This window comes from Juglans regia, chromosome 3 (genome assembly GCF_001411555.2).
Source record: "Juglans regia cultivar Chandler chromosome 3, Walnut 2.0, whole genome shotgun sequence".
NCBI classification, from domain to species: Eukaryota; Viridiplantae; Streptophyta; class Magnoliopsida; order Fagales; family Juglandaceae; genus Juglans; species Juglans regia.
In genome coordinates, this window is record NC_049903.1 from 6,594,159 (window position 1) to 6,621,089 (window position 26,931).

General features: G+C 36.9%; 4 protein-coding genes and 1 pseudogene across 10 annotated transcripts; 4 read left to right on the forward strand and 1 right to left on the reverse strand.

Annotated features, from left to right (window-relative positions):
• The first annotated feature begins 379 nt into the window (after positions 1-379).
• LOC109011287 lies at positions 380-6,341 on the forward strand (annotated as a pseudogene).
• A 2,506-nt stretch (positions 6,342-8,847) lies between these two features.
• LOC109011283 lies at positions 8,848-11,251 on the forward strand. Its single transcript, XM_018992408.2, has 2 exons — positions 8,848-10,101; positions 10,747-11,251. Exons 1-2 carry the CDS (start codon positions 9,395-9,397, stop codon positions 10,964-10,966), a joined length of 927 nt encoding a protein of 308 aa, XP_018847953.1. The 5' UTR covers positions 8,848-9,394; the 3' UTR covers positions 10,967-11,251.
• A 1,903-nt stretch (positions 11,252-13,154) lies between these two features.
• Positions 13,155-15,464, forward strand: LOC109011285 (60S ribosomal protein L11-like). Its single transcript, XM_018992413.2, has 5 exons — positions 13,155-13,288; positions 13,377-13,484; positions 13,617-13,659; positions 13,756-13,951; positions 15,053-15,464. The coding sequence occupies exons 1-5, from the start codon at positions 13,286-13,288 to the stop codon at positions 15,252-15,254; spliced, it is 552 nt and encodes a 183-aa protein (XP_018847958.1). The 5' UTR covers positions 13,155-13,285; the 3' UTR covers positions 15,255-15,464.
• Positions 15,465-16,411: 947 nt separating this feature from the next.
• Positions 16,412-20,946, reverse strand: LOC109011284 (rho-N domain-containing protein 1, chloroplastic). 6 transcript variants are annotated; one of them, XM_035688919.1, is made up of 3 exons: positions 20,760-20,946; positions 17,317-17,664; positions 16,412-17,088 (listed from the first exon to the last, which is right to left on the reverse strand). In XM_035688919.1, exons 1-3 carry the CDS (start codon positions 20,863-20,865, stop codon positions 16,697-16,699), a joined length of 846 nt encoding a protein of 281 aa, XP_035544812.1. In that variant the 5' UTR covers positions 20,866-20,946; the 3' UTR covers positions 16,412-16,696. The 6 variants fall into 6 exon arrangements, with proteins under 6 accessions (XP_035544812.1, XP_035544810.1, XP_018847956.1 ...); XM_035688917.1 differs by having other exon boundaries at positions 17,308-17,664; XM_018992411.2 differs by having other exon boundaries at positions 16,412-17,085; positions 20,760-20,945.
• Positions 20,947-21,652: 706 nt separating this feature from the next.
• LOC109011273 (pentatricopeptide repeat-containing protein DOT4, chloroplastic) lies at positions 21,653-25,274 on the forward strand. 2 transcript variants are annotated; one of them, XM_018992391.2, is made up of 2 exons: positions 21,653-24,682; positions 24,798-25,274. In XM_018992391.2, exon 1 carries the CDS (start codon positions 21,814-21,816, stop codon positions 24,445-24,447), a length of 2,634 nt encoding a protein of 877 aa, XP_018847936.2. In that variant the 5' UTR covers positions 21,653-21,813; the 3' UTR covers positions 24,448-24,682; positions 24,798-25,274. The 2 variants fall into 2 exon arrangements, with proteins under 2 accessions (XP_018847936.2, XP_018847937.2); XM_018992392.2 differs by having other exon boundaries at positions 24,801-25,274.
• Positions 25,275-26,931: the final 1,657 nt, after the last annotated feature.

The following is a 26,931-nucleotide window of genomic DNA, read 5'->3' on the forward strand; positions in this document are numbered from 1 at the left end:
TTGTCAAGTAACCATTGCATTTGCATTATAATTTTAAAAAGGCTAAAACATCAATTATTTTTTAATATAAATGATTTAGAAGGCTTTCACATCACTTTGAGTGGCAGAGTAGCACCACTTCAAGTGACCGCTATGTCAAATTAATCTTTTTATTTTTTTTAAACTTTTTTATTCATATTTTTTTTATCATTTTAAAACATTTTTAAAAAATATAAAAGAATATCAATATATTACTTTTTTAACTATTAATTAAAAAAAATTAAAATACATCACATATCAAAGTTAAGTGAATAAAATATATCTTTTTAAAAAAAATCTAATCGAAAACAATTCTGCAAACTAATACTTGAATCCCCCAGCAAGAGAGATTCCTTCCATAAATGGTTTCCCCGTTTAATGTTCACTCAATGGTGGATGGACTTTAGTTTCCAATTTAATAGCATTAGACTGACATACTGTCAGTCCGACGACCGAACCACATGTACTTTTAATCCCAGGAAGCTTTCAAGTTACTTGTCTGGTTCTTGCTTTTCTTTTGCTTTGCAGTTTTGTTCCATGGAAAGTGTAAAGCTGGGTTTTGGTTTTTTCTTCTTTCACTTCTTCTTTTGGATGCCAATGGTTACTGCTAATACTGACGGTCTACTTTCTCTCAAGGGTGTTAACTATGACGGTATGTGCCACGAGGGCCTTAAAAAAAAAAAACAAAAAACATGTCTTGCCTTTCTTCTTCTTTGGTTATTTGCTCATTGATATATTTATTTCTTATCTGTTTCCTTTGTACCGAATCTGTCATTTTTTTTTATGAAGCAGTGGCTGCTCTGATGGCGGTGAAGAGTAAGATGAAGGACGAGTTACATGTGCTGAATGGGTGGTATATTAACTCTGTTGATCCTTGCTCGGGGAACATGGTCGCTTGCTCTGCTGAAGGTTTCGTTGTTTCTCTGTGAGTGTCCCCCATTCTGCCATCACATTGTTGCTCCTGTTTGGTCTCCGAGAAAAGTTTTAAACAATAATGTGTGAGTCTATATACATCATACCCTTCATTCTAATTCCAATGTTACTTGTTTCCTATTGACGTTGGTAGTGAAATGGCCAATATGGGTTTATCAGGAACGCTTTCGCCAAGTATTGGCAATCTGAGTCATCTTCGAACAATGTGAGACTTCTTGGCATTCTGCTTGACTTTATTTCTATTGCGTGTTTGGTTATACTTGACCAAGCTACGAATTTTCACTTCTATTGTTAGCTTATTTTTTTTCAATGTGGCTCATTTGGGAGCTTCAATCATCATAATGAGACTTACTTTTAGGGATCTCCTTTTTTGGGATCACCTTTTAGATTCTGAATTTGATACACTGCTCACTGCAAGTTATACATTATATTGCATTCACCAATGGATCTTTTCTATTCCTTATTACTGCAGGTTTCTGCAGAACAATCACTTATCTGGTTCTATCCCACCTGACATAGGAAAGCTTTCTGAGCTTCAAACTCTTGACATCCCGAATAACCAATTTGATGGAGAAATTCCTGGCTCTTTGGGATATCTAACTCATCCAAGTTACTTGTATAGTTGTATGGCTTGAAAGATAAATTGAGCAGTACTACTCCTTCTCATTTTAACATTTTGTTCTCTCTAACTATATGTTCTGTATACCTCTGCCATGCAAACTTTTCAGGCGGCTCAGTAAAAACAAGTTATCTGGTCAGATTCCTAAAACTGTTGCTAATCTCACAGGTCTTTCATACTTTTATGTGTTCCATTCGATTTCACTTCTGCTTTCTCTATTTAAATTTTTTAAAATGATTTTAATTATCTTTCACTGTGTTGCACAGGGATTTATCATTTAATAATTTCAGTGGTCCCACTCCAAAAATAGTAGCGAAAGGCTACAGGTGAGGTATTTTGTGAAAGAGGAATTGTTTTGTAACGATAAACCCTATTCTATTTCCAGTACTTGTTAAGATTTTATGTCGGATTTTTTTATGCTAATGATCCTACACTCAACGATAGACTCATTTTAGGGGTGGGATTAATCATTATATTCTAGTCAGGCCTCCCCACCTGGTAGCTTAAGCTTTCAGTTGGATGCTGCAACACATATCTGAAGCTTATGCTATTCTATTGTCTTAATATTAAGGTCCTCTTTTGGCTTCTGATTTTTTTAACTGATTTTATGAAGTTTCTCATACGCAAGTCCTATCTGTCAGATCTTCATTTGGGGTGTTTGTGTTGGGCGCTGCTGTGGTATGTATCAGAAATACCAGAACAGGAAAAATGAAGTTAGTGCAAAACCAAAGTAGCAGCCTTTCAGACTCAAATTTTCTCCGTACAAGGAATTTCTCTATATATACCAAAATAAATTATCTTTACTGCAGCTTCTCTTTGTGAATGTGCTTCAGCACTTCATATTCTAATATATACAATTTCGTGGTCTACAATAGGAAAATAAATCTTTCATAGCAATGTTGAGTTAAGCAGTAGATAATTTTTTTTTCAGCATCATTACATTCGGCTATTTGACAGTTTTTATATTTTGGTTGCAGTATTACAGGGAATGCTTTCTTTGCACTCCTTCATCAGCACAAATTTGCACAGGTGTTTCAAAACCGATAAATGGTATGTTGTTGCAAAATGTCAAACTCATTGGCAATAGTTCTTAAATACGTCCGAATGCATCTGCATGGTAATTTAATTACAGATACAGGTTCATTTAAGAAAGTCAGCAATCATCGTCGTCGGGCGCTTTCTATTGTCGTAGGCATCACTTGTGCATTTGTGGTTTCTGTGATGTTGCTTGTTTTTCGGGTGCATTCGTACAGGTCTCGGCTTCTCTTCACATCTTATGGTACTTCCTAAACTATAGCATTTTCTATCAATCAATTATATGATGGGGATTGTAAGAAGTGAGGACTCAGATACAACGACCTGGGAGAGCTAGCGCCACATATGCAGTATAACCTCGAAAAGACTAGTCAAGTTGAAGCGCTTACTTAGAGTCGCTTATAAATCTTAGTTTCACCTAGTGAGTAGCCATGTGAGACTTAACACTAATCAGTACCTTTATAACCTACCAACTCTGAGGGTTAATCATATTCCTTCTATGGGAGAGGGTTGTTACAAATTCCTCCTCTTAAATTCACACGTCTTTGTCATAGTTGTGTTATGCAATGCTCTAGTTTCACATGACTGGCCTTATTAGGTGGCTCTGATGTCACATGTAACAATCCATAGAAGGACTAGTCAATTGAAAGCTTCCCTAGAATCACTTATAAAATCTAGTTTCACCTAGTAAGTAGTCCATGTGGGACTCGGTTGTAGGGTGTTACATTTATATTCCCAATATAAGACAGCGATGTTACATTGGATGTGCTCATATATTTATATTTTCAGTGCAGAAAGATTATGAATTTGATATTAGCCATCTCAAGAGGTGTTACATTTATATTCCCAATATAAGACAGGGATGTTACATTGGATGTGTTCATATATTTATATTTTCAGTGCAGAAAGATTATGAATTTGATATTAGTCATCTCAAGAGGTTTTCATTTCGTGAAGTGCAAAATGCCACTGGAAATTTTAGTCCCAAAAACATCATTGGGCAAGGTGGATTTGGAGTTGTCTATAACGGATATCTTTCAAATAGGACAATGGTGGCTGTTTAAAGGTTGAAAGATCCAAATTACACAGGAGAAATGCAGTTTCAAACTGAAGTTGAAGTGATTGGCTTGGCTTTGCATCGAAATCTCTTACGATTGTATGGATATTGTATGACGTCAGATGAAAGGTTGCTTGTTTATCCTTACATGCCAAATGGAAGTGTTGCTGACCGCTTGAGAGGTTTGTTTCATAGTGGCTTGTCTACGCCTCTCTCTCTCTCTCACTCTGTGTGTGTGTGTGTGTGTGTGTGTGTGTGTGGAAGAACTGAATTTGTTCAAACTAGTGCTTCTCAGCTGCAACATCTTATTGTTGAGGGCTAGGAAATCTCAACCACAGTTTCTAGTTTTTTTCTGTGACTGAGAATCTTTTTTCCCCTCTGAACTTTTTTCAGAAAATGATCATGCCTGAGGTACCAACTTGAATTCTTCTACAGGGATAGATAATATATATCTTTTGTGCTTTCATTTATAGCCTTTTCAAGTACCCGTTTTACAAGTATGAGTACCTATTTTTCCTGCTATAAGTGCCTATCTACATTATACTTAATTCCCTGGATTTGGAAGCTATTTCATACATCCCTTTTTTGTTTCAATTAAAGCTAAATCCCTAGTGCAGATTTTCTCTTGTTCCTTTGATGATTCCTAAATTGCTTGCTTCATATTGGCAGACACTTGTCAAGAGAAACCGTCCTTGGATTGGAACAGACGAATGAGGATTGCTGTTGGAGCTGCCTTCTATACTTGCATGAACAGTGTAATCCAAAAATAATCCACAGGGATGTCAAAGCTGCAAACATTTTGCTTGATGAAAGTTCTGAAGCCGTAGTTGGGGATTTTGGTCTTGCTAAGTTGTTATAGATCAGAGGGATTCACACGTCACTACTGCAGTGCGTGGTACCGCAGGACAAATGGCCCCCGAGTATCTTTCAACTGGAAAATCTTCTAAAAAAACTGACGTTTTTGGATTTGGCATACTGCTTTTAGAACTCATAACAGGTCAAAAGGCACTAGATGCTGGAAATGGTCAGGTTGAGAAAGGAGTGATTCTTGATTGGGTGAGTAGTTTTAGTCATGTAAAGTTGTTTCCCTTGGTCTTATGGATAACGATTGATAAAAGGCCATTCATGACTCTGTAAAATGTGAATTCCAGTGAGGACAATACCATGGTTATTACTTCAGTTTCCACTAAAATCCATGGAATTGTTTTTGATGACTTGTTTTGTAAAGGTGTACTTCGGTGCTACGTGGCCTGATATCTTTTATTTGTGTTAAAATATAAATTAGATGGTTAAATTTATTTCTTCCCATTAATTTAAGATTTTGAAACAATTGATAATTTAACATAATATCAGAGCATAAATTTTTAGTTTGAACCCTGACTTTATACTAATTCACCCCCAATTAATTAAATACATCATGTGATGGGCCCATTTATTAAGGGGGAGTTTTGCATATATGTGATGGGAATGCTAGAATGTAAATTAAATACTATGCATCAGCTACTATTCATTCTCACATCTCACATCTATAACTTTTTCATAAGATGTGGGAGTGTTTTTTATAGGGTGTGGAGTGTGGAGTTATGAATAGTAGCTGATGAAAAGAATTTTTTATTAAATAGTTAAATTCATCTAGTTTCATTAACTTAATCTTTCGGGACAAGTGACAATTTAACAATTTTGGAGAATGTGTCTTTGGCCTTTAGTTGAGCATAGTAAAAAAGTAGTTTTTCCTAATGCTGGGACAATATCTGCTCTACAGCTTTATTGATTAATCATTAGATGGATTCACCATGCTTTTTCTTTGTCCATATCTGGATTTGGTTTTTCTTAGTGGTCCCGTACTTCGAGTTTCTTCTAATTCTCAACGTGTATAAGATTTGATTCCTACTTCACGTATTTTGAAAGGATATAATTTATCATCTTCACGGGACAGATTCCTCCAAAGCAACACTGTAAAAGTTAAATATTGTTTGTCTCATCCATGCTGTAAATGGAAAAGCTGCATAAGGAATGTTTCTAAATAACAGTCAAACTATGCAGGTTAGAACGTTATACGAGGAGAAGAGGCTGAAGGTGCTAGCAGATAGGGATCTAAGAGAATGTTTCGATGCACTGCAGCTGGAGAAAGTAGTAGAGGTTGCTCTGCAGTGTACACAGTCACATCCCAGCCTCTGGCCAAAGATGTCAGAAGTTTTGAAGGTCTTCGAAGGTCTTGTCGAGCAATCAGGACATACAGAGGATTCGCAAGGTGGAACCAACCTTTGTGAAGCGAGGGCTTGTAGCTTTTCCAGAATTTACAGTAACACTCACGAAGAATCTTCTTTTACAATCGAAGCCATGGAGCTTTCTGGACCTCGGTGACAAAGAAGTTTAGGAGGATCCAAGTTCAACTGTAAATGAGTTTTGCGCCTCATCAGAACAGATACTATATGCAAACTTGTCATCTTCTTTTGCTTGGATCAATGCAAGTGGGATTGCATCATCTGCAGGAGAGCTAAAACTTATAAAATCTCTTGAGCATCTGATGTTGGATTCACAGGCTCCCACACAGTATGCAATAAGTATGAAGTATCTGTTTTCTGAAGTTGGATTTATGAGAATTGATATATAAGTGATTTTTCACAGTTGAAGTAAAGTCATCAAAGTTTTTTTAAGTTGTGAAACCTGATATAAACAGAAAAATGCATGCATGGCTTGCATGCTTGGCTTTTTGTTCATATTTCAAGTTGACACTCCAACTCTTGCTTTGCCTTGCCATGTGTATGAGTGCAGCTTAGAGACAATGCCAAGCTTAGATGGTGGGAAAATAAGATGATAGATACATGTGTAATCAAACATGTCGGCAAAACATTACACTTTTTTCATATGATTGATCCTTTAATTTCGGGCCACTTGGTTGATTCGCTGGCGATCCGAAGTGGAATCGATTCCCTTTGCCCAAGGAACTTACAAGAAATCTGTTGGCAAGGAACATGCCACGAGACCATTTCCCGCTGCCAGCCATCAGCCAAGTCCATTGTGTTCGTTTTTCATACCAAGGGAAAGACGTGTATTAGCAGCAAACATTTATTTTTTCTGCTTATTTTAGGCCCCACGTGCCTTTAATGTTTTGGGTCTATACCTATTTATAAGTTCAACTAAGATTCATGCATTTAAAATTCTCAAGTTTAGTCTAAAATATTAAAGACATTTTCCCCCTTAAACATTGAATGTTTGCACCTGTATGTTTCATAAAAGTCCATTTTTTTTTTCTATTCTAACAAATTTCACACGACTCTTCTCAATTCTTCTCCCTTTCAGCCTGTCTTACTCACATTTGCTTTCTCTCATATCTAGGGTCATAACCAGCCACTATTCACCCTCGTACCTGACAGTTTTTTTTTTTCCCATAAGATGTAGGATAGTGAATAGTAACCAATGAGAAAAATTATTCAACTTAGAAACATTGAATCTACCGAGTTTTTGGTTAAAAAAGAAAGGAAAATAAAATTAGTATTTAGAATTAGTGAGTTTCGTATCATAATTGTGCGCCGTATATTCTTAAGAGTAATGAACATATATTGAGTAGTTGAAAAATACTTTTCCCCATACTGAATTACATTTCTAATGTAGATTTTGTACTATCATAGATAACAAATATATATTATATATAAATTAATTAATTACTATAATGTTAGTTTGAATACATACATGGTTATCTACTCATATCCCAACATGGCCACCCACTGATATATCAGATGTACGTTGTCCTCCCAATAATGGTAGATGTTGCAGATTTGAATCAGGAATTGCCTTACTACAATGCAGAGATTATGACCTCCAACATCCCCTCTCAATTGGGTCCATAATTATTGTTTTTTGGGATTGCACTCTTACCCACACTTAATACAACCATAACATGATTATTTGATATTGCTTGATAAAGTAAGTAGGACCACTTTCCTCCTATTTTGGTCCATATACATGACAAGTATATAGTGCTATGCTTTTATCACAAAGATTCTAATTTTGATCCTTTCCTTGGATAACAATGAAGTGATTAGCACTCCATTCTTAGCTTAGATTGCTCTATTAAGTGTATTAGGATCTTCTAATCCCACTATGAAAATCCAAGAAATGACAAGGTGGATGGATACATCGAATATTTTTTTGATTTTCTTAGAAGAAACGTTAAAATAGGTATTGTTCGAATTAGATAAAAGTTTGAAAGAAGATTTTATATAATAATAATTAGTTGAGTCTTAATGAATATCTTATATAATATTTAGATGATAGTTCAGTTCAAAATACTACTCTAATTACTTTTAACACGACTCTATCTATAGTTATCTCATATTACACATACCATAAGATTAGTATCAACAAATTCTTGAGTATCCTCATTAAAAAAATATGTTTGATGGCTCAAGGCATGCACGAGTACTGACATGGAAACTTCAAACCTCCTACGTGAACATTTTATTATCAGAGTCTACTTTGAATTGCCAATCTTTCTCGTACATAGACCAACATTTTCAAAGCTTTGCTGCATAAAACAATGGATTTTATGGGCCCATTTTCATCGCTCCATATTTCAATTTCATTAAGGTGCCGTCTGTTGAGTTGAGATGAAAGTTAAATAAAATATTATTTTTATTTTAAGATTTAAAAAAATTAAATTGTTTATTATATATTATGTGAGAATTTAAAAAAATTATAATGATGTGATGAGATGAGATAAAACACTTTAAACCTCGTTTAAATATATAAACAGTTTCATCTCATCTTATCTCATTATTATAACTTTTTTAAATTTTCACATAAAATATAACAAAAAATTTAATTTTTTTAATTCTAAAATAATAATAATATTAAAAAATAATATTTTATTTAATTTTTATCTAAAATTATTTCATCTTATATCACAATTCAAACTGATCTTTCTTGAATCCAAACCGGACTAGTGAAAAAGTACCCGGGTTTGTTTCAATGGTCATGTATGTACAAGGTTGATAGACGGCAAACAAATCGCAAACAAATCAATCAAATCAAGTTGACTTTACACACAAGTTTTAGTTTTATACTATCAATTTATACTATAAAATTTGGTGAAATAACATAAATCAAAACAAAAATGAATACAGTTCTGAAAATAATAATTATTATTTTACCCATTCAAAACGTCACCCGAAAAATCCAAAAGAAATGGTTAAGCCAAACGAAGCGAAAATTCGCATTGCTTTCTGCTTCTGAAACAGCAATACGAAAGTAACGCATCCAATCCAAATTCAATCCCTTTCTTCACCTAACTTCGCACTCTCCTTTTATTTATCCATCTGCCAACTCCAAGGAATTGAGATCTCTCTTTCTCTATCACTAACACGCTGCACGCAGAGAGATTTTTGTACATTTCGTGAGGTTGGAAGTGGAGAGAAACCTTCACCTCCGGCTTTTACATTATTATTCTTTTCCCTTTTTAGATTTTTGATAATTTACTTGGCTGTTGATTGGAGCTATTTGAGATAAGGTTTTGTTTTTCTTGGTTTTCTATTTGTATATATTTTGCTTTTTTTTTTTTTTAGATTATAAAAAAAAACACCTTGGGTTTGATTATACATTGTCTCTGCTCTGCTACTCATAGAAATAAATATTGGTTGTCTGATTTGGTGCATATAGAGACAATACTGCTGGTGGGTTTTGTGAGGAAATCTTGAAATTTGATGTAGTGGTGGCCGAAATCTTGTTTGCTAATGAATCAGGAGGAGCAGAAGGTACTACCGGGTCATCTTGATCCGGGGACGAGTGAGAATTCGAGCAGTTCAGTTAATGGGGTGGTGCCCGAGACTATGATTTCGGTGAGTTCAGAAGAGAAGGAATCTACGTGTGTTGGTGAAGCAAAAAATGGGGTTTTGAACGAATTGGGTAGTGAGTTGGGGTCAAGTAAGGTTCTAATGGACAGGCTTGAACATTGGGTCAATCAGGAGGTGATTGATCGGTGTGGCGGAGGTGAGGAACCGAGTCGAGTTGATCGAGGGACAAGTGAGGATTCGAGCAGTTTGGGTGGTGGGGTTGTTTCTGATACTGGGATTGTCATTAATTCGGATGAGGCTTTGCCTGTTGGTGGAGATGATAGGGGATTGGGAGCAAAAATTAACGAATTGGTGTCGAGTAAGGTACCTAGCAAAGAGGTGCATAAAGGGGTCTCTGAATCGGAGAAGAATTCGTGTGTGATTGATGTGAAGTGCAGTAGTGGTATTGGGTTTGGCGACAATTGGGATGGGGAGAGGGTTTGTAGGATTTGCCATTTGGGTTCTGAGCAATCATCAGAATTGGATACTGGTGATTCTGATATGACGACAACAACAGATTTAATTCAGCTTGGTTGTGGGTGTAAAGATGAGCTTGGCATTGCACATAGTTACTGTGCTGAAGCGTGGTTCAAGCTAAGGGGGAACAGGTAATTGTTTCACCTTTTTTATTTGGCTCAAAATTTATCTGGAATTTCTTTTATATGTATTTGTAGGAAAGTATTATGTGTCATTGTTGGGATTTTAGCTGAAGTTTGCGACCTTGGTTGTCTTCTTATGTGATTTATGTAATTTTATTTTGCTTCCTTTGAGGGAATTAAACCTTTTGTTACCAATATGTATTTTGGTGTTGTGCATGCTTGGAACAATTCTTTTCTCATAGTATCCTTGCAAATCATGCAAAGCTCTATCTATAAGGTTTGTCCTCTGTGGCACTTTATTAATTTTGATATGTGGAATCAAGATGCTCTTTCTATATGGTGCATTGTTCATGGAGTAAAATAATCATCTGGTTGTCAGATTCAGGATTAATGGTGAATGGTTTCATGCACTAATGATCCCAAATGTGTATGAAGGGAGCTGTTAAAATTTTATGAAATTGACTCTGGTGAAAACTGTTAGTTGATCAAAGTGAATCTGCAAGTTCCCTGTTCTAAACTAGTTTCATGATTAGCTGATGTATCCTGAAATGACCGCACTCTTATGCTGGATTCTTGTCAAGTGCTATAAGAAACTAGCATCAGAATTCACTACTCATGCAATTCTTTCTTTCTTTCTTTCTTTTATACATGCAGATTGTGTGAGATTTGTGGTAAGACTGCAAAAAACGTTAAGGGTGCTGTGCATAGCAGATTTATGGAGGAGTGGAATGAAAGGAGATTTACAGCTGGCAGTAGTAACTCCTCAGGAAGAGGTGGAGGATGTTGGCGGGGACAGCCATTTTGTAACTTCCTGATGGCATGCCTGGTAATAGCTTTTGTGCTGCCATGGTTTTTTCGTGTAAATATGTTCTGATATGGTAGTGAATAAACTTGCAAATGTTCTTCCTGGGAATATCATTTTTTTTTTCACGCATGCATGGTGTTGGTGCATCATGTGGGGTTTCTGGCATTATTTTGGTGTGACAAAGACACAATGCCTAGTTAGGTCTTCACATTTGGCCCTGAAAGTTTGAGGCTTCAGTGTTCAGATGATAAAAGTTGTCGCCCCGACAACTAGGGAGCACCAGATCGGACTGTTGTTCTTTGCTTTGCAGTTGATGTGGCCGGTAATGTTATGAGAATTTCTTCCTTGGTTTCATATCTTATCCAAAAGTACTAGATTTTGCCTTAAATTTGATTTTTTAAGGATGAAACATTGTCTGAACCACAAATTTGTTGGCCACAAGTATGGCAGGCATTTGTATATGGGAGCCATTTACATTCTCTGGTTTTCTGGGAGACAAAGAAGCGTGATGTATATTGCTAGTGTTGTGGTGTTTCCCAAGTGCCCTGGACGTAAATTTTTTCAAAACTCTACAAGCACTTATTGCATGATCCGCAATCAAAAGTCAGTCATGCACATATATATAATAATAAATGAGTTTTTTTACTCATCATTCCCATACACCACATTTATTGGGATCCAAGAGAGTTTTTCAGTTGGACAAGTTCTATTGTTCTTTCGCAAAATCCACTTAGAAATCGGGTAGAAAACTCGAGATTGACATTTTAGGTGGAATAAGAAATTATACAAGGGAACATTATTTGAAGAGATTCACGACTCATGAGCAAAAGAGCATGAGGTGTTCTCTCTCACACCAAATGAGTGTGTTCAGAAAACATAAGACTCTTAAAAAAGAAAGACCAGCCCTTGCTCCCTTCCTCGAGGAGCTCCAAATCCTCTCTTTCACCCTTCCATTTCTCACTGTATATGATTTTAACTCTTTTTTTTAGCTTTTTCTTGCATAGTTTGGTTTCTTTCTTTGGTATGTTTGTTAGGTGACTTTTGTTACTTAGATCTATGCGTCTCCGGATCCACCACCCAACATGCACTGGCCCTCCTTATTCCATTTGTCGTCTACATTCAAATCAACCCATCTCACAATTTTTCAAGTAGCGTGTGAGCCAGTTGCTCCCTCTCTCTACTCCCTACTCCACTCACCCAACCTCCATCTAATTAGAGGATCTAAGGCGTTTTCATTTGTCGTATTTCTTTCCGGTTAGTTCTTTTGAAAGCAGATCTATCATCTTCAAATCAAGGTGTCTATGTCTAACTCTCCCACCGCTTTATAAAAGCAGATCGTTGCTTCATTATTTTTATTAAGGGAAATGCTTTTATTAAGAGATTTTACAAAAATAAATTTACAAATTAACGTGATTTGATGTGATATATTAAATTATAAAGTTATTTTTATTATAAATTATATCTAACGTATCACATAAAACTGTATCAGTTTATAAATTTACTTTTACGAGATCTTTTTATGGTCGTAACACTTCTATTTTATTAAAGAATGACTTTAGTCTCTTATAGACCTTATCTTATCCAACAATACAAAGCTAATGGATTTAGAAAGCACCATCTTGACATGCCAAAAAGATTCAACACATATCTTCTAGTTGTAAGATTGTCTCACAATGGACGTCTTAAAGCAACCGAATAAATGAATTTGTTTGGATGCTGAGGTGATTTTAGATGATCTGAGTTGATATGTGAATAATAATATTTTATAAATTCTATTGAAATGTATTTAAATATAAATAAGTTGAAATATGTGTTTGAATGTATAAAATATATTGAGATGAGTTTAACTTTTTATAGAAAATTAAAAAAATAGTAGGTCTCATCAATAATTAATTTGGAATGAGCTAAGCTCACTCCAACAATCAAACAGAGACAATTGCCTCATGCCGAATATATATAGAAATGTTAAATATACTTAACAAAAATTTATAAAAAAACTTACTTATTCACATGTCAATTATTAATACACTAAAAATTATGAAATTTGAATTTTAAAAGAAAATTAACCGACTAAATTTTATAAATAAAATTATAAGTAAAAGTAAAAATATATGTAGTACTACTATATAATTTATTTTTTATTTAATAGATATTTGTTGAGAATCTCACCTATTTTTCTTTCTTAATAATTTTATTTAAAAAAAGTAAAAAAACTAAAGGGTCAAGGGTGACCTGAGGGTTATTATCGTCATTTTGGGTCTAACAGTAACCCACCACAAAAACCCTAGCACGCTCGTCGCTCTCTGTTACTATACATACCATCCCGACTACTCCCATCTCCCTCGACCTCACCCCCTCCAGTCTCAGCCGCTGCTTCTCCACACCACAATGGTACCTCTCTCTCTCGCTCTCTTATTCCACATATATATAATTTTCAATCTGTTTTTATTAACTTTTATTTTGATTTGTAACGAACCAGGCTTCGGAGAAGAAACTCAGCAGCCCAATGAGGGAGATCAAGGTCCAGAAGCTTGTCCTCAACATTTCCGTTGGTGAGAGTGGTGACCGTCTCACCAGAGCCTCTAAGGTTTCTCTCTCTCTCTCTCTCTCTCCCTCTCATTTTCCTTATCCTGTTGTTTGTTTCCCGAGAAAAACACTCTAAATCAAGCTACATTTATTTATATTCTGATTATTATTGATTTCCGATTTTGCTTCTAAGGTCTTGGAGCAACTGAGTGGCCAAAACCCCGTCTTCTCCAAGGGTACGATTCGCAATTCACGTTCGAATAGAGGTTATTGATTTTCTCTTCTTTTGTATTTTTTATTTGATCGGGCTGTGTTTGGATAAATGGGAACAGCTAGGTACACCGTGAGATCGTTCGGGATCAGGCGTAACGAGAAGATAGCGTGCTACGTGACAGTGAGGGGGGACAAGGCGATGCAGCTTTTGGAGAGTGGGCTGAAGGTGAAGGAGTACGAGCTTCTCAGGAGGAACTTCAGCGATACTGGGTGCTTCGGCTTCGGTATTCAGGAGCACATTGATCTCGGAATCAAGTAAAATCTTTGTAGTAGTTAGTATTGATGTCCTAAATTATTTGTTTGCGGCATTTGTATCGCGCATGCTAATAAGATGAAGTTTCGCTTGATACAATCATAGGGCTAATCTTGCAATTGGTTTATGAATAACTGCGTTCACTTTGCTAACAGATTTATGTTCGTGGTACTATAGTATATGTTATATTTGAGCACTCTGGCGGTTGAGCTATTAAGCACTTAACATTTGTAGTTGTCATAGGAAGCAAGTCGTTTGTTGTGTTTGGTCTCTTTAATGAAACATGGCATGTGTAAACTAGTTATGCTATGCTAGTGCAACCGTGCAGAGGGTGCAAGGAGAAATTTATATATTTATTTTTATTTCTAGGTGGTATGTATTTGCACGCAACTGTACAGACATATCACACATGCAAATATTGGAAAGTGGGAGGTTCCTGGGACTTAGGGTGGAGCAAGTAAATACTTTTATGTATTCCGCCATGCATTCACTCTTTTGGCCATATGGCTTAAATCCATTCGCTGATAAGTGTGGTCCTAAGCCCCCTCACCCAAAAGCAAAGTGTTCTTAATCGTATATCCTGACCTGTTAACATCTAATAGATAATGGGCTTTCTTAAAGTGTGCATGCTGTCATAATATGATTCTGATATTCCTGTAAGGGTGGATAAGAGGGCAGGAAGGAGCAAGATGGAAGAAACCCTTTATTGTTTCCCCTCACAATATGCACAGTTAGATTGTCTTTGGTAATCTAAATCCACTGTCTGTGGTCCTCAAGCTCAGAAAGTAGTGACTCCTGGACGTAAGATGCCTTGCATGAGATTGGTCATGTTAGGTCCATGACTTCTATGATTCATTCAAGCCACTTGATCTTTATTCTCATGACATTCTCTATTTATTGCTATAACATTGTGATAACCGATAGAAGATATAATTGCAATGGTAGTTTTTATACCATTGCTGTATTGTATGGTTCAATATTCCGGTGATTTCATGTTCTTCACTCCAAAGCTATCTTGGGTTTGATTCGTTTGAAGCTTCAATGTCATATATGAAAATGCAGTTTGGTTGCTGTGCTAGAATTAAACTGTTTTTTTTTTCCAGGTATGACCCTTCAACTGGTATTTATGGTATGGACTTTTATGTTATTCTAGAGAGAGCAGGATACCGTGTTGGCCGTCGTCGTAGATGCAAATCACGTGTTGGGATTCAGCACAGAGTTACAAAGGAAGATGCAATGAAGTGGTTCCAGATGAAATATGAAGGAGTTATCCTTAACAAGTCTCAATCGCTCACAGCCTCTTAGAGAGATCCCTATAACCTTGGATAACTTTCTTGAGTTTTGCCGAGCTGTAACATTTCATCAATTGTTTAACAGGATTTATATTTATTAAGAGGTTCATGAGTTACTTGGTGATTTCATGTTTTGATCCAAATTGCTTTGATGTATGAGGGCAGGATACTCTTTCTAGTTGGGTTTAATATGCTGCAACACAGCCTTTTAGTTGTTTTGTTAGCCTGATGATTCACTTGGTTTATACTGCATTTTCGTTAGATGCTAATTGCAATGGCTGCTATCCTTTTGGCTTAGAATGTGGTGCCTCTTCAGTTGGGAATATCAACTGATTAGAAATGGTGATGGCTACTTTATAAGATGGCGGCTGGTTCCTGGCCCAGGAGTGTACCAAATGTAATCTTGTGCTCGCAAGCGTCAGTATAAAATGTCGTATTTTGTTTGCTTCTATCGCTGTGACTGACACCTTTCTGAAGCTTGACAGACCAGGCTTCTAAGCCTATTCTCATCCCAGTTCCCCAACTGCCACCCATATGACCTCTCCTCAGACGAGAAGGGTTCGATAATGCTTTTCCTCGCATAATGTAATTAATGGTTTTGCTCCGTGTGACGACAGACAAATCAATTGTCTCCTTGCTCATTGGAGCTGCTTTTTGCCCCTTGTATGGCCCATTTTGGGAATTTTCGGATTCTGCTAATCACTAGAAGTTGCAGTCTGGTTTTCTACGTTGTTGAGACCAATTTATATCTGGCTGGCATTTGCCATACGATGCCATTGACCCCGATGGAATGGAAACAGTAGTCCTAGTCTAGAAACTCATCCAGGTCCACCATCTCAAATTCTTGAAATATGCAACAGATTACCATAGTTACGTTTCGTGGCCGACAATCAAATTGGATTCAGAGACCAGCCCGTCAACACCTGCGCAATCCTTCCTACGTCTAATATGAAAATAACTTACCTTTTATTTACTCTGTTGCTCAAGAAACAAGAAGATAGGCTATTTGGCTGTAAATATTTGTTGGGGTTTTCTTGACCAGGAGGCAGGAGCAGACAGTACCCTTGAAAATTCCACCATAAAAAGTCATTGGAATTGAACACATTAAAGATTGTAAGAAACTCTGCAACAGATGGGCTTAGAAGAACTACACATGTTAATCCAAGAGGGGGAAAAAGAACAGCTCGTGCTGTCTAACTGCAGGACGGAGGGTTCATTACAAATTTACAACCAGACTATTCATGTAGCTAATTTTGCACCTCATGAAAACGAGAGCCGTTGAACTCAGTTAAACCAAACAACTAGGGAAGATGAAAACGAGACACTAACAACAAAATGGTGGACCTTCAATGTATAGCAAGAAATATTTTCAGTTCACCTTCTTTTGTCAGTCCTTTAATAACTTTAAACTCCAGCTTTCTATGTCCTCCAATCTCAGGGAGACTTCGCATTGTTTTAGGACCTTAGTAATTCTAGAAGCTCGCTCTTCTTCAGTTTTGAGTAACCCTTAATCCCTCTAGACTTTGCAAGTTCTTTAAGTTCTGTTAGTTTCATTTCCTCTATTCTCCGAAACTTTAACTCATTGCTTCCAGCTCTAGCCTGTGACACTTCATTATTCAACTCAAGTGTCCTTCCTCTTGAGGTTGATGGAGATGGTATGGGGGATCTCTTCACGAATTTAGATGGTGGTCGAGATGGTATTGGGGATCTCTTCACAAACTTAGATGGTGGTCGAGTTGACTTTAAGCCTGCTACTGGTGGACTGTTCTCTACTACCTCCTCTTTCTGAGGCACACCTCTTCTTCCTGTCAACACCTTCTTACCTTCTTTGTTAGAAGGCTTGTCTGCTAAGATAAGAAAACCTAAATTAAATGGGTCATAGATAAGTAGAACATATACATTCTATTTCCACATTAATTAACTTTCAGAGAAAGTGAGGTTTTGACATGTGAAAACTTGGTATGGAAGCAGTTGTGTGATAGAATCTGACAAGCATAATGTTGCAGGGGAGAGGAATATAGGTTCAACATTTCCATAACAGCACCAGATGGTGACGTGACATTTACCCGCATCACCTTTAATTTGTTTCCTTGATTTGCGAAGAGCCTCTAGAATTAAGTCAGGCGATGGCTTATCCTTAGACTCATTGGAATTTGTCTTCTTAGGACTTACAGACTCTCCCTTTGAGATTGAAGACTGGATTCGTCGGAACAGAGCAATAATCTCTTCCTGGTCAGATGCGTTGGACTTTTTACCATTGGATGATGACTGAGGTGTCTCATTTTCACCCTCATTTATTCTTCTCGAGGCAGAACTTCTCCAAGGAGGTCCGCGTCTTCTATTTCCATCAGATCTTATGCATGAAACCGTCAAGAAAGGAAAGTCCTTTTGGGAGTGAAATAGTGAAGGTCCATCTGCAATCTCTGCCAAATTTAACAAGCTGCATCAAAAAATGATCTCTCAGTGTGTAGTTCACAAAACATTAGGTCCAAACAAACATAAGAACCTGAGGTGGCTAATAAAGAGGAAATGGTAGAATTAACATAGGCGATCAGAAGCAAACAAACAGCAATATAATAAAGAAGAATTTTAATCTCTCCGTAAAAGTAAAGATGAAAGCCAAGAAATGTCTTAGTAATTATAAAGAGGAACTGTATATGTGTTGCGCATTTGTCCAACCTCAACTTTAATCTTATATACTTGCGACATGTCTAGACCTTTTTCCTTTTCAGAAAAATAATCCAAATTAATACAAAATTTTAGACATGGATCTTATTTCTGGAGTGCTTATCTTGTGAGGGTCGGACTAAAGTAACATACGTTGAGGTAGTAGTAGTACCCTGGTTATATCAACCCATAAAAAATGATCTACCAGTTCCACAGGAAGGTGTAACACACCACAAAGAGTTAGAAAGAATAATCTCACTTCAAGGGTGAGGACCTCTGGGTAAAAGAAGAAGATAGAAGGAAAAATTGAGTTTTCTGATACTGTTTGGATAAATCTTCAGAGCAAAGTTGCTCAGTACATATAACCCATGTATTGGGCCTGGGCTAAAAAGTAACAAGAAGATAATAAAACCGCAATTTGCAAATTAGTTAATGCTACAGGCCTAAGCCCACTACCTGTTACAACCAAAGGCCCCATACAGTAATCTTAAGCCAAAACACACGGGAAAAAGAAGTAAGAGTAAAAGGTAAATGTGGCCCATGGGCTTGGGCTGAGCCCAAGTTAATTAGGCTTGTTACATTGCCATCCCCTTCAAAGAACCTTGTCCTCAAGGTTGAGAGCACCTCAACAAAATTATATATATATCCATCCACTTCATAGCTACCAACTCCAACCTAAAAATATGGTTGAAAATATAACACAACTTTGTCTCCAGAAAAAATTCGTTAAGATCATCTCCCTTGGTGAGTCAACCCAAGCTTGCCCAAGACAACACAGATGCAGCAGTGAGGTACCTCACCAGCAGTAGCTTCCCCATAGAAATCATTCCCAGCAAAAGGCCATTATTTGGTTCCAGCCTCTATTGAAAGTAACTCAGTGCATGCAACGCGGTGTTTGGATTCATCTCGTTATTAATAACAATCACAGCCTTTGTAACTGACTTTTCAAGATATGATTATGCAGTTTCAACATAAATTCCTCTCTCTTGCTTTATTACATCAAGAATCATCTTGACAGCCTCATTAGTAGCCTTGCAAGCCACAACTGTAGCATAAATATCACCAGTATGCCCCACCATGTCACTAGATTGACACGCACCTTGGGATTGGTTACATGTACAAGTTAAGGAACAATGAGTATCAGTGCAATTCCAAGTATATATTGACCGACCCAGACAAATGAGACATCTTGGTAAGTTGCCCAAACAACAGCAAATGCTCGATAATAAAGCAACCAATCAAGTTTACAAGCCCCTATACTGCCTATGCCAAAAAGGACAACCAAAAGCTCAACGAACCAGAAGAACATACGTTTGTACAGAGTAACCAAGAAGCATGAAGCAATATCAACAAACAGGACCACAGATACTATGTTGATGTTTACAAAGCCCAAACCTCTGGAAGTTCCATTGTCTCACTTTTCTATAACCAAGCTAGTAATTTTCCCATAATTGTAGAACTTCTCCCGTAGCTCTTCAATCTCTATGTAACCACTCAGGTTTTGATCAAAGAATGCAAAAGCTTTGTGTGAATGCTCATCATTGCCCATCTTTTTAAGGTGAACTGAAACTGCAACAAACTCTCCATAATTGAGAGTTCCATTCCCACCAACATCAGTAGCTTCCATTAGTATTTTAAGATCTGCATCAGGAATATGTTGGCCAAGCCTTCGCAGTCCGACTCGAAGCTCCTCAAGGTTTATCTTGCCCCTTTGGTCTACATTCGTCATATCAAACACCTCCCTTAAGTTCACCACTTCCTCTACCAACAAATGGTTAGCCATTTGTTGATTTTGTGTCATGATCCTGAGGGTTAAAGGTTTAACCAAATTAGTATCCAACAGTCTTAGGCCTTTGGATCAATGGTTGGGCTTTAACAATTGGTATCAGAGCAAGGACCACGTCACGGGTTCAAGTCACGAAGGGGGTAACCTATAGGTTGGATTAAAATGCTTTGGTACTATGTATGGGCATAGTGTTAAGTCAGTATTGATAAAGTGGGCCGCTGTAGACGTTGGATTCGAAAGTGTGGTGAAATGTTATAATCCTGAGGGTTAAAAGTTGAACTAAATTAGCATCCAACAGTCCTAGGGCTTTTGGATCAATGGTTGGGTCTTTAACAGAAGGTCCCTTGGACCCTCTATCTTTGGCCTGGTCTGACTCATACTTGTTTTACGTGGTTGAACAGAACAAAATTAACATAATAGGTGAATAAACATGATTTGCAGAATGGGTCCTACACTCCAAACCAATAAAAACTTCAGAAATCAGAACTATAAACAAATCTTGGATGTACGAAAGATTAAAGAAACAAAAAATTGATGGTTGAAAGTTTGAGACAGTTATATTCTTGACACGCCGTTACTTAGTCCAAACATCCATTAACACACGCCCATAATAAGAAGCTAAAATTTCATATGAACTAGAACTACTAATTTTAACCACAATGTGTAAGTTCAAGCATCAAATCAGAAATCAGCTATCAATCAAAATAATCTTTCTTCCTGGAAACAGCACAAACGTAATAACAAAGGTATTACTGCGTTGAGTTGCACAGTCAATAAATTCAAAACCTAACACAGATTAACTAAAACGACCGCAATTCAATCACAAAAAATCAACGACTAAGCATGATAAGGGCAACACGTTTCTACAAGTCTCAATACCAGCAGAAGCACCAACATTCCACCCCAGAAAATTGCAAGCGGAGATCCGTTCCCTTCAGGAATCAATCGTCTCCGAAAGCGAATACAGTAACAAAAGCTTAGTCTTTCATTAATAATAATAGATACCACCCATAGCATCCAGGAAAACAATGAAAGATAGGATATGGATGTTGAAAGATTTGACACCTTTCAGAGAGTAAATGGGTTTTCCTCCCAGCCTGGGCTGCCCGCGGAACGAGAGGAAAATGGGAAGTTGAAGGCCATGGAGATGGAGAGCTGCTACTGCATTCATATTCTGCTGGAAACTCTGGATCTGAGATTCTTCTGAATATGTAAATGGATAGCCGATTCTAATCACATGTTATCCTACACGTTTCACTTGTGGCCCCACAAACTTTTGATATGGGGTAAGGCTAATTATAACAATTGGATCTGGTACTTACTGTCTGTACCTTTTGTTTTTCAACAAATTATAAGCATAATCTTTAACTTGAAAAATGATATTTATTAAATTTATCTCGTTAAGAATCTTTGCAATTCATTTTTTTGGAAATACTTAATAATTTTTCTCGTTCTACCTTCTTCCTTTCAAGCTTTAACTAGTAAAAAATAACAAAAATATTTAGATAATAAGATGAGATAAATATTTTATAAATAATAGTAAATTAATTTATAAATAATAATAAAATAATTTGAGTTAAGATATTTTATTAAATTTTAAAAAAAAAAAATTAAAAAAAAATTATTATAAAATTAAAATATTGTTAAAATATTATTTTTATTTTGAAATTTGAAAATTTTATTTTATTTTTTGTATTTTATTTAAAAATTTAAGAAATTTGTAACTATTAGATAATAATAAGACGAAAAGGCTTAAAATTTAAAATAAAAAAATAATTATATTTAAGTGATGTTTAAAAAAAATATTTTTGAAATAAGACTGAATTTTCCAAACAAATTCTTAATTTATAAAAAAAATATTATAAAATAAAATTATAAATTGATATGATTTATTAAGTTAATTTAAAAATTTTACGCCACCTCTGCACTTCCTTCATCAAGATTGGCATCAAGCCGATCAACAGCCTTTCTAAAGCGCGTCTATGACACGCGCCAATTCTTTCATTGTGTAGCTTCAAGAGTCATATGAGCCAGAGCTTTCATGCGCGCAAAAATTGTTAGGTTATCTCCTTGATTAACAAATTTCTCCCGCGCTCTTCAAAATTGCAGATACAGAGCCATGCTGGTCACGCCCAAAACTGCATCAATCTTCTCGGTCTCTCTCCCTTTCCACCATAGCAATCCTGTTCCTAAGGGAAACAATGTCGAACCCAAAACTGGTTTCGTTTTCTTCAAACCAGGTTGGGTAACCCCTCCATTACCTACCAATTCGTGTACTTCTTGTACCACAGCCCGCGCCTCCGCTTCTTCCACCATTTACGAAGTTGTGGATGTTAATAACGAGATTTGTAGTTTATGTCAAGTTGGCAATTTGAGAAATGCCATGCAATTGCTTTGCAGGTCTCAGAAATCCGAGCTTGAGACCAAGACCTACTGTTTGGTTTTGCAGCTCTGTGCCGAGCTCAAATCGCTAGAAGATGGTAGAAAGGTTCACTCAATTATTTGTTCTAATGGCTTACTAGTGGAGGGAGTTTTGGGTTCAAAACTTGTTTTTATGTATGTTAGTTGTGGAGATTTGAGAGCAGGGAGACAGGTTTTCGATAATGTTGCTAATGAAAAGGTCTTTCTTTGGAATCTTATGATAAACGAATACGCAAAGATTGGTGATTTTGGGGAGGCTATGTATATATTTAGGAAGATGAATGAGGTGGGAACTGAAGCGAATTCTCATACCTTTTCTTGCGTTTTAAAGTGTTGTGCGGCCTTAGGAAATGTAGAAGGCGGAAAGCAGGTTCATGGTTATTTGTTAAGATTGGGTTTTAGTTGTGACAACTCGGTTGTGAATTCTCTAATTGCTTTCTACTTCAAGGGTGGAAGAGTTGAAAGTGCAAAGAAGTTGTTTGATGAACTGAGTGACCGAGATGTTATATCGTGGAATTCTATGATAAGTGGGTATGCATCCAATGGTTTTGCAAAAAAAGGACTTGAGATTTTTAAAGAGATGCTATGTTTGGGAGTTGGGGTAGATTTGGCGACAATGGTGAATGTCCTTGTGGCTTGTGCAAGTATTAGTAGCCTCTGGTTGGGTAGACCACTCCATGCTTATGCAATAAAAGCTTGTTTTGATCGAGAAATCAAGTTCAACAATACTCTACTGGACATGTATTCAAAATGTGGTGATCTGGATGCTGCAGTTCGAGTTTTTGAGAAGATGGGCAAAAGAAGTGTCGTGTCGTGGACTTCAATGATATCAGGTTATGTCAGAGAAGGTCTATCGGATGGGGCAATTAGATTATTCTACAAGATGGAAAGAAATGGTGTTAGCCCTGATCTTTTTACCATCACAAGCATCCTTCATGCTTGTGCTTGTAATGGCTCTTTGGATAGTGGCAGGGATGTACACACCTATATAAAGGAAAAGAAAATGGACTCAAGTTTGTCTGTGTCTAATGCTCTCATGGATATGTATGCAAAATGTGGAAGCATTGAAGATGCTCGCTCAGTTTTTACTCAGATGCCTGTAAGGGATATTATCTCATGGAATACCATGATAGGGGGTTACTCAAAGAACTGTCTTCCCAACGAAGCTCTTAATTTGTTTGTTGAGATGCAACAAGTGGTAAAGCCCGACAGCATAACAATGGCCTGTATCCTTCCAGCTTGTGCCAGTCTAGCAGCTCTAGAAAGAGGCCAAGAGATTCATGGTCACATATTAAGAAATGGATATTCGCCAGATCAATATGTTGTTAATGCACTTGTTGACATGTATGTAAAATGCGGTGTACTAGTTTTTGCGCAGTTACTCTTTGACATGATTCCTTCAAAGGACCTGATCTCATGGACAGTTATGATTGCTGGGTATGGCATGCATGGGTTTGGAAGTAAAGCTGTAGCTACAATTAATGAAATGAGAAATGCAGGTGTTAAGCCTGATGAAGTTTCCTTTATTTCTATACTTTATGCATGCAGTCATTCTGGATTACTTGATGAAGGATGGAGATTTTTCAACATAATGAGAAATGAATGCAATATTGAGCCCAAGTTGGAGCATTATGCTTGTATGGTGGATCTTCTTGCCCGTACTGGGAATTTATCAAAGGCGTATAGATTTATCAACACGATGCCAATTAAACCCGATGCCACTATTTGGGGTGCCTTGCTCTGTGGTTGCAGGATCCACCATGATGTAAAACTAGCAGAGAAAGTCGCAGAACGTGTCTTTGAACTGGAGCCAGAGAACACAGGGTATTATGTACTTCTGGCCAATATCTATGCAGAGGCGGAAAAGTGGGAAGAAGTGAAAAAACTGCGTGAGAGGATTGGTCGGAGAGGATTGAAAAAGAACCCAGGATGTAGTTGGATAGAGATCAAAGGCAAAGTTAATGTCTTTGTGGCTGGAGATGGTTCACACGCACAAGCCAAAAAGATAGAATTACTATTGAAGAGACTAAGAACAAAAATGAAGGAAGAAGGTTACTTTCCTAAGACAAGGTATTCTTTAATTAATGCAGATGATATGGAGAAGGAAATGGCTCTCTGCGGGCACAGTGAAAAGTTAGCCATGGCTTTTGGAATATTGAGCCTGCCTCCCAGCAAAACCATACGAGTCACGAAGAATCTAAGAGTATGTGGTGACTGTCATGAGATGGCCAAGTTCATGTCAAAGTCTACTGGCAGGGAGATTATCTTGAGAGATTCCAATCGCTTTCACCATTTTAAGGATGGCTATTGTTCTTGCAGAGGTTTCTGGTGAATCAAGGCAGAGTATGAGTGTCAATGTGAATGAGTTCATATCTAGAATCATTGCAACTCAAGTTGTATCTGGAGGAATGATTCATGAGTTGTCATAAATTATGGTTTGTTGACTGAGATAAACATATATTTGATGAAGAATTAGGAGTAGGATATATGTTGGATTAAATGAAGTTATGCTAAATTCACAGATCATACTATGTGATTACAGATATACTGAGAAGCTCCCCCCATATGTAAGAGTTTATGAATCATTGATGTCTCACGTAAAAAATGAAATGAAACAGTTTATCATATGATGGTCGTCTCGTTTGTTGTTTTGTACTCATAAATTTTCTCCATTCTTGGCAGTAGTAGTAAAGCTGGGTAATCACTCTGGAGAAAAGAAATGACTTGCCCACCTTTGTGTTGGAGGTAAAGGAATTATTCAGTGGGGAGAAGCATAAAGGCAGCCAAAGCGGGTACTGCTGACTTTCAAGTAATTCTGGAACATCTTCATAAGATGTGCAAAATAGGTTTCAATATGATAATCGCAAAAAATAGTGTTTTGTTAGGTTTATTATTGTGGGAAGGCTTACAAAGCAAGTCACTTGGAATCATTCTGCTCACCATTAGAATCATTCATAAACTGCTTCTAAAGCAATCTTTTAATACTATAAAGCAAAGAGATCAAATTGATGATTGATTTCTTCCATGTGGGTACTGTGAGATCTCGTATTGCAGGGTTCAGACAATTTTATTGCATGGCCAACGCTGTTGTTTTTTACGATATTGTGTTGGGGACCACTTTGAGAGATGTTTTATGTGCTGTACAGCTCACTAGTATGGATGTAACAACATGGTCCTGTGCTCTTGTGCTGCACAGCTCACTAGTATGGATGTAACAACATGGTCCTGTGCTCTTAATATTATTAACGTAGAATTAGCTTTATTTCGCTCTTGGAAATGAGCATAAGCTTTTAGGTTAGACTTTCCCTTCGACGTCAAAAAGTGAAACCTTGCTATAGAAACACCATCAAATTATTTACTCTGAAAATCTTAGCAGATTGATAAAGATCAGTTTAGTCCCATATCTTCCTCTTGATCAGTTTATCTACCATCTACGTTTGTTAAAACCAATCCTTCTACAGGACTTTTTATTTGTTGTATGGGCCAACTCTGTAGTTGCTGGTGTGAAATGATTATTCTTTTGGCATCACTCAGACCCACATCTGTGTATGTCCGTGAGAGAGAGAGACTTTTTTTTCTGTGTATTAGCTTCTTTCTATACACCGATAAAAATTTTGCCTCATATTAGACTTCAGTCGTCAACAGCTTTCATCTCATCTTTTAGTGAGAATGGCCTGATTGATTAACACACAGATGGATCAAGATCCTAAAGAAATTGTCCCCTCTAAACTCCAGTACGGATAGATACTATGAGGAATCAACAATACCATTTGAATTGCCCAGTTGTTAATTAGCTTCACTTTAGTTTTACAGATGAGAGGCAGCCATCTTGAATGTCCCCTTCATCCATATGTAGCAAAAGGCAGATTGCAAATGCAGTGAACTGTAATCACGGGCTCGACGACACCATGATGGAAAGAGTCCACCTGGGGTGTTGAGCGGCAATTCATGTCTTACCTTTGAAGTCTGGTGAAGATTATGTACCTTCTATGTAATTCCATGTTTTAAATCTCAGCGGCTTTAAGAAGCTTGTATATACACAAACGTTTGGTTCTGAGTCTTCCTGAGCTGTGGTTGGGTTATACATGCCAAGTCCTGTTGTGGCATAGATTGTTCAAGGGCTTTTGGCCAACACTTTGAATGTCGTTTTTCTCATCTTTAAAACAATCGGAAATAAACTCGTCCTCATGCAACACAAAGCTTATTTCCAATTCTCGAGTTAACTAATAGAAAAGCCATTCTGGTTGGTACGATATTTCAACACTCAGATTAGAAACTTATAAGAATATATATAACGTCATAGTTAGTGGCCACCAAGAGGAACAAGAAGTTTCAGTCTCATTTTGGCAATCGATTTTACAGACACTACAAGCTAGCTGGTTTGGACATCCTTATCTGTTAAAACAGGGAGCACGACTACAGGGTACGTAACAAGATTCCTAAGAATTGAGTAAATGTATTGACGCTCACCACACGGGTACATCACAACAAGAGGATAAGACCCAGAGAGATAGTAGAAGGAAAACAAAAGACAAATTCCGTATAAAACAGCACCAAGGATTCAAAATGACCGACAAGAGCAGACATAACATAACACCTCAATTGTGATTTCTTCCAGAGTGGAAAGATTTTCAAAACCATGCTGCAGTGAAACAATGAATGAATTTCTTCTCTGCAATAAATGGCAGGTCTTAAACCCCTAAAAGCATGATAATATGACCAAGTTGATCCAAGCATCCAACACACAGCAAAGCTAAGCAAGAAGAGCATATGATTGGTAGGATATAAGTTCATTCCTCTACTGAATCAGATAACC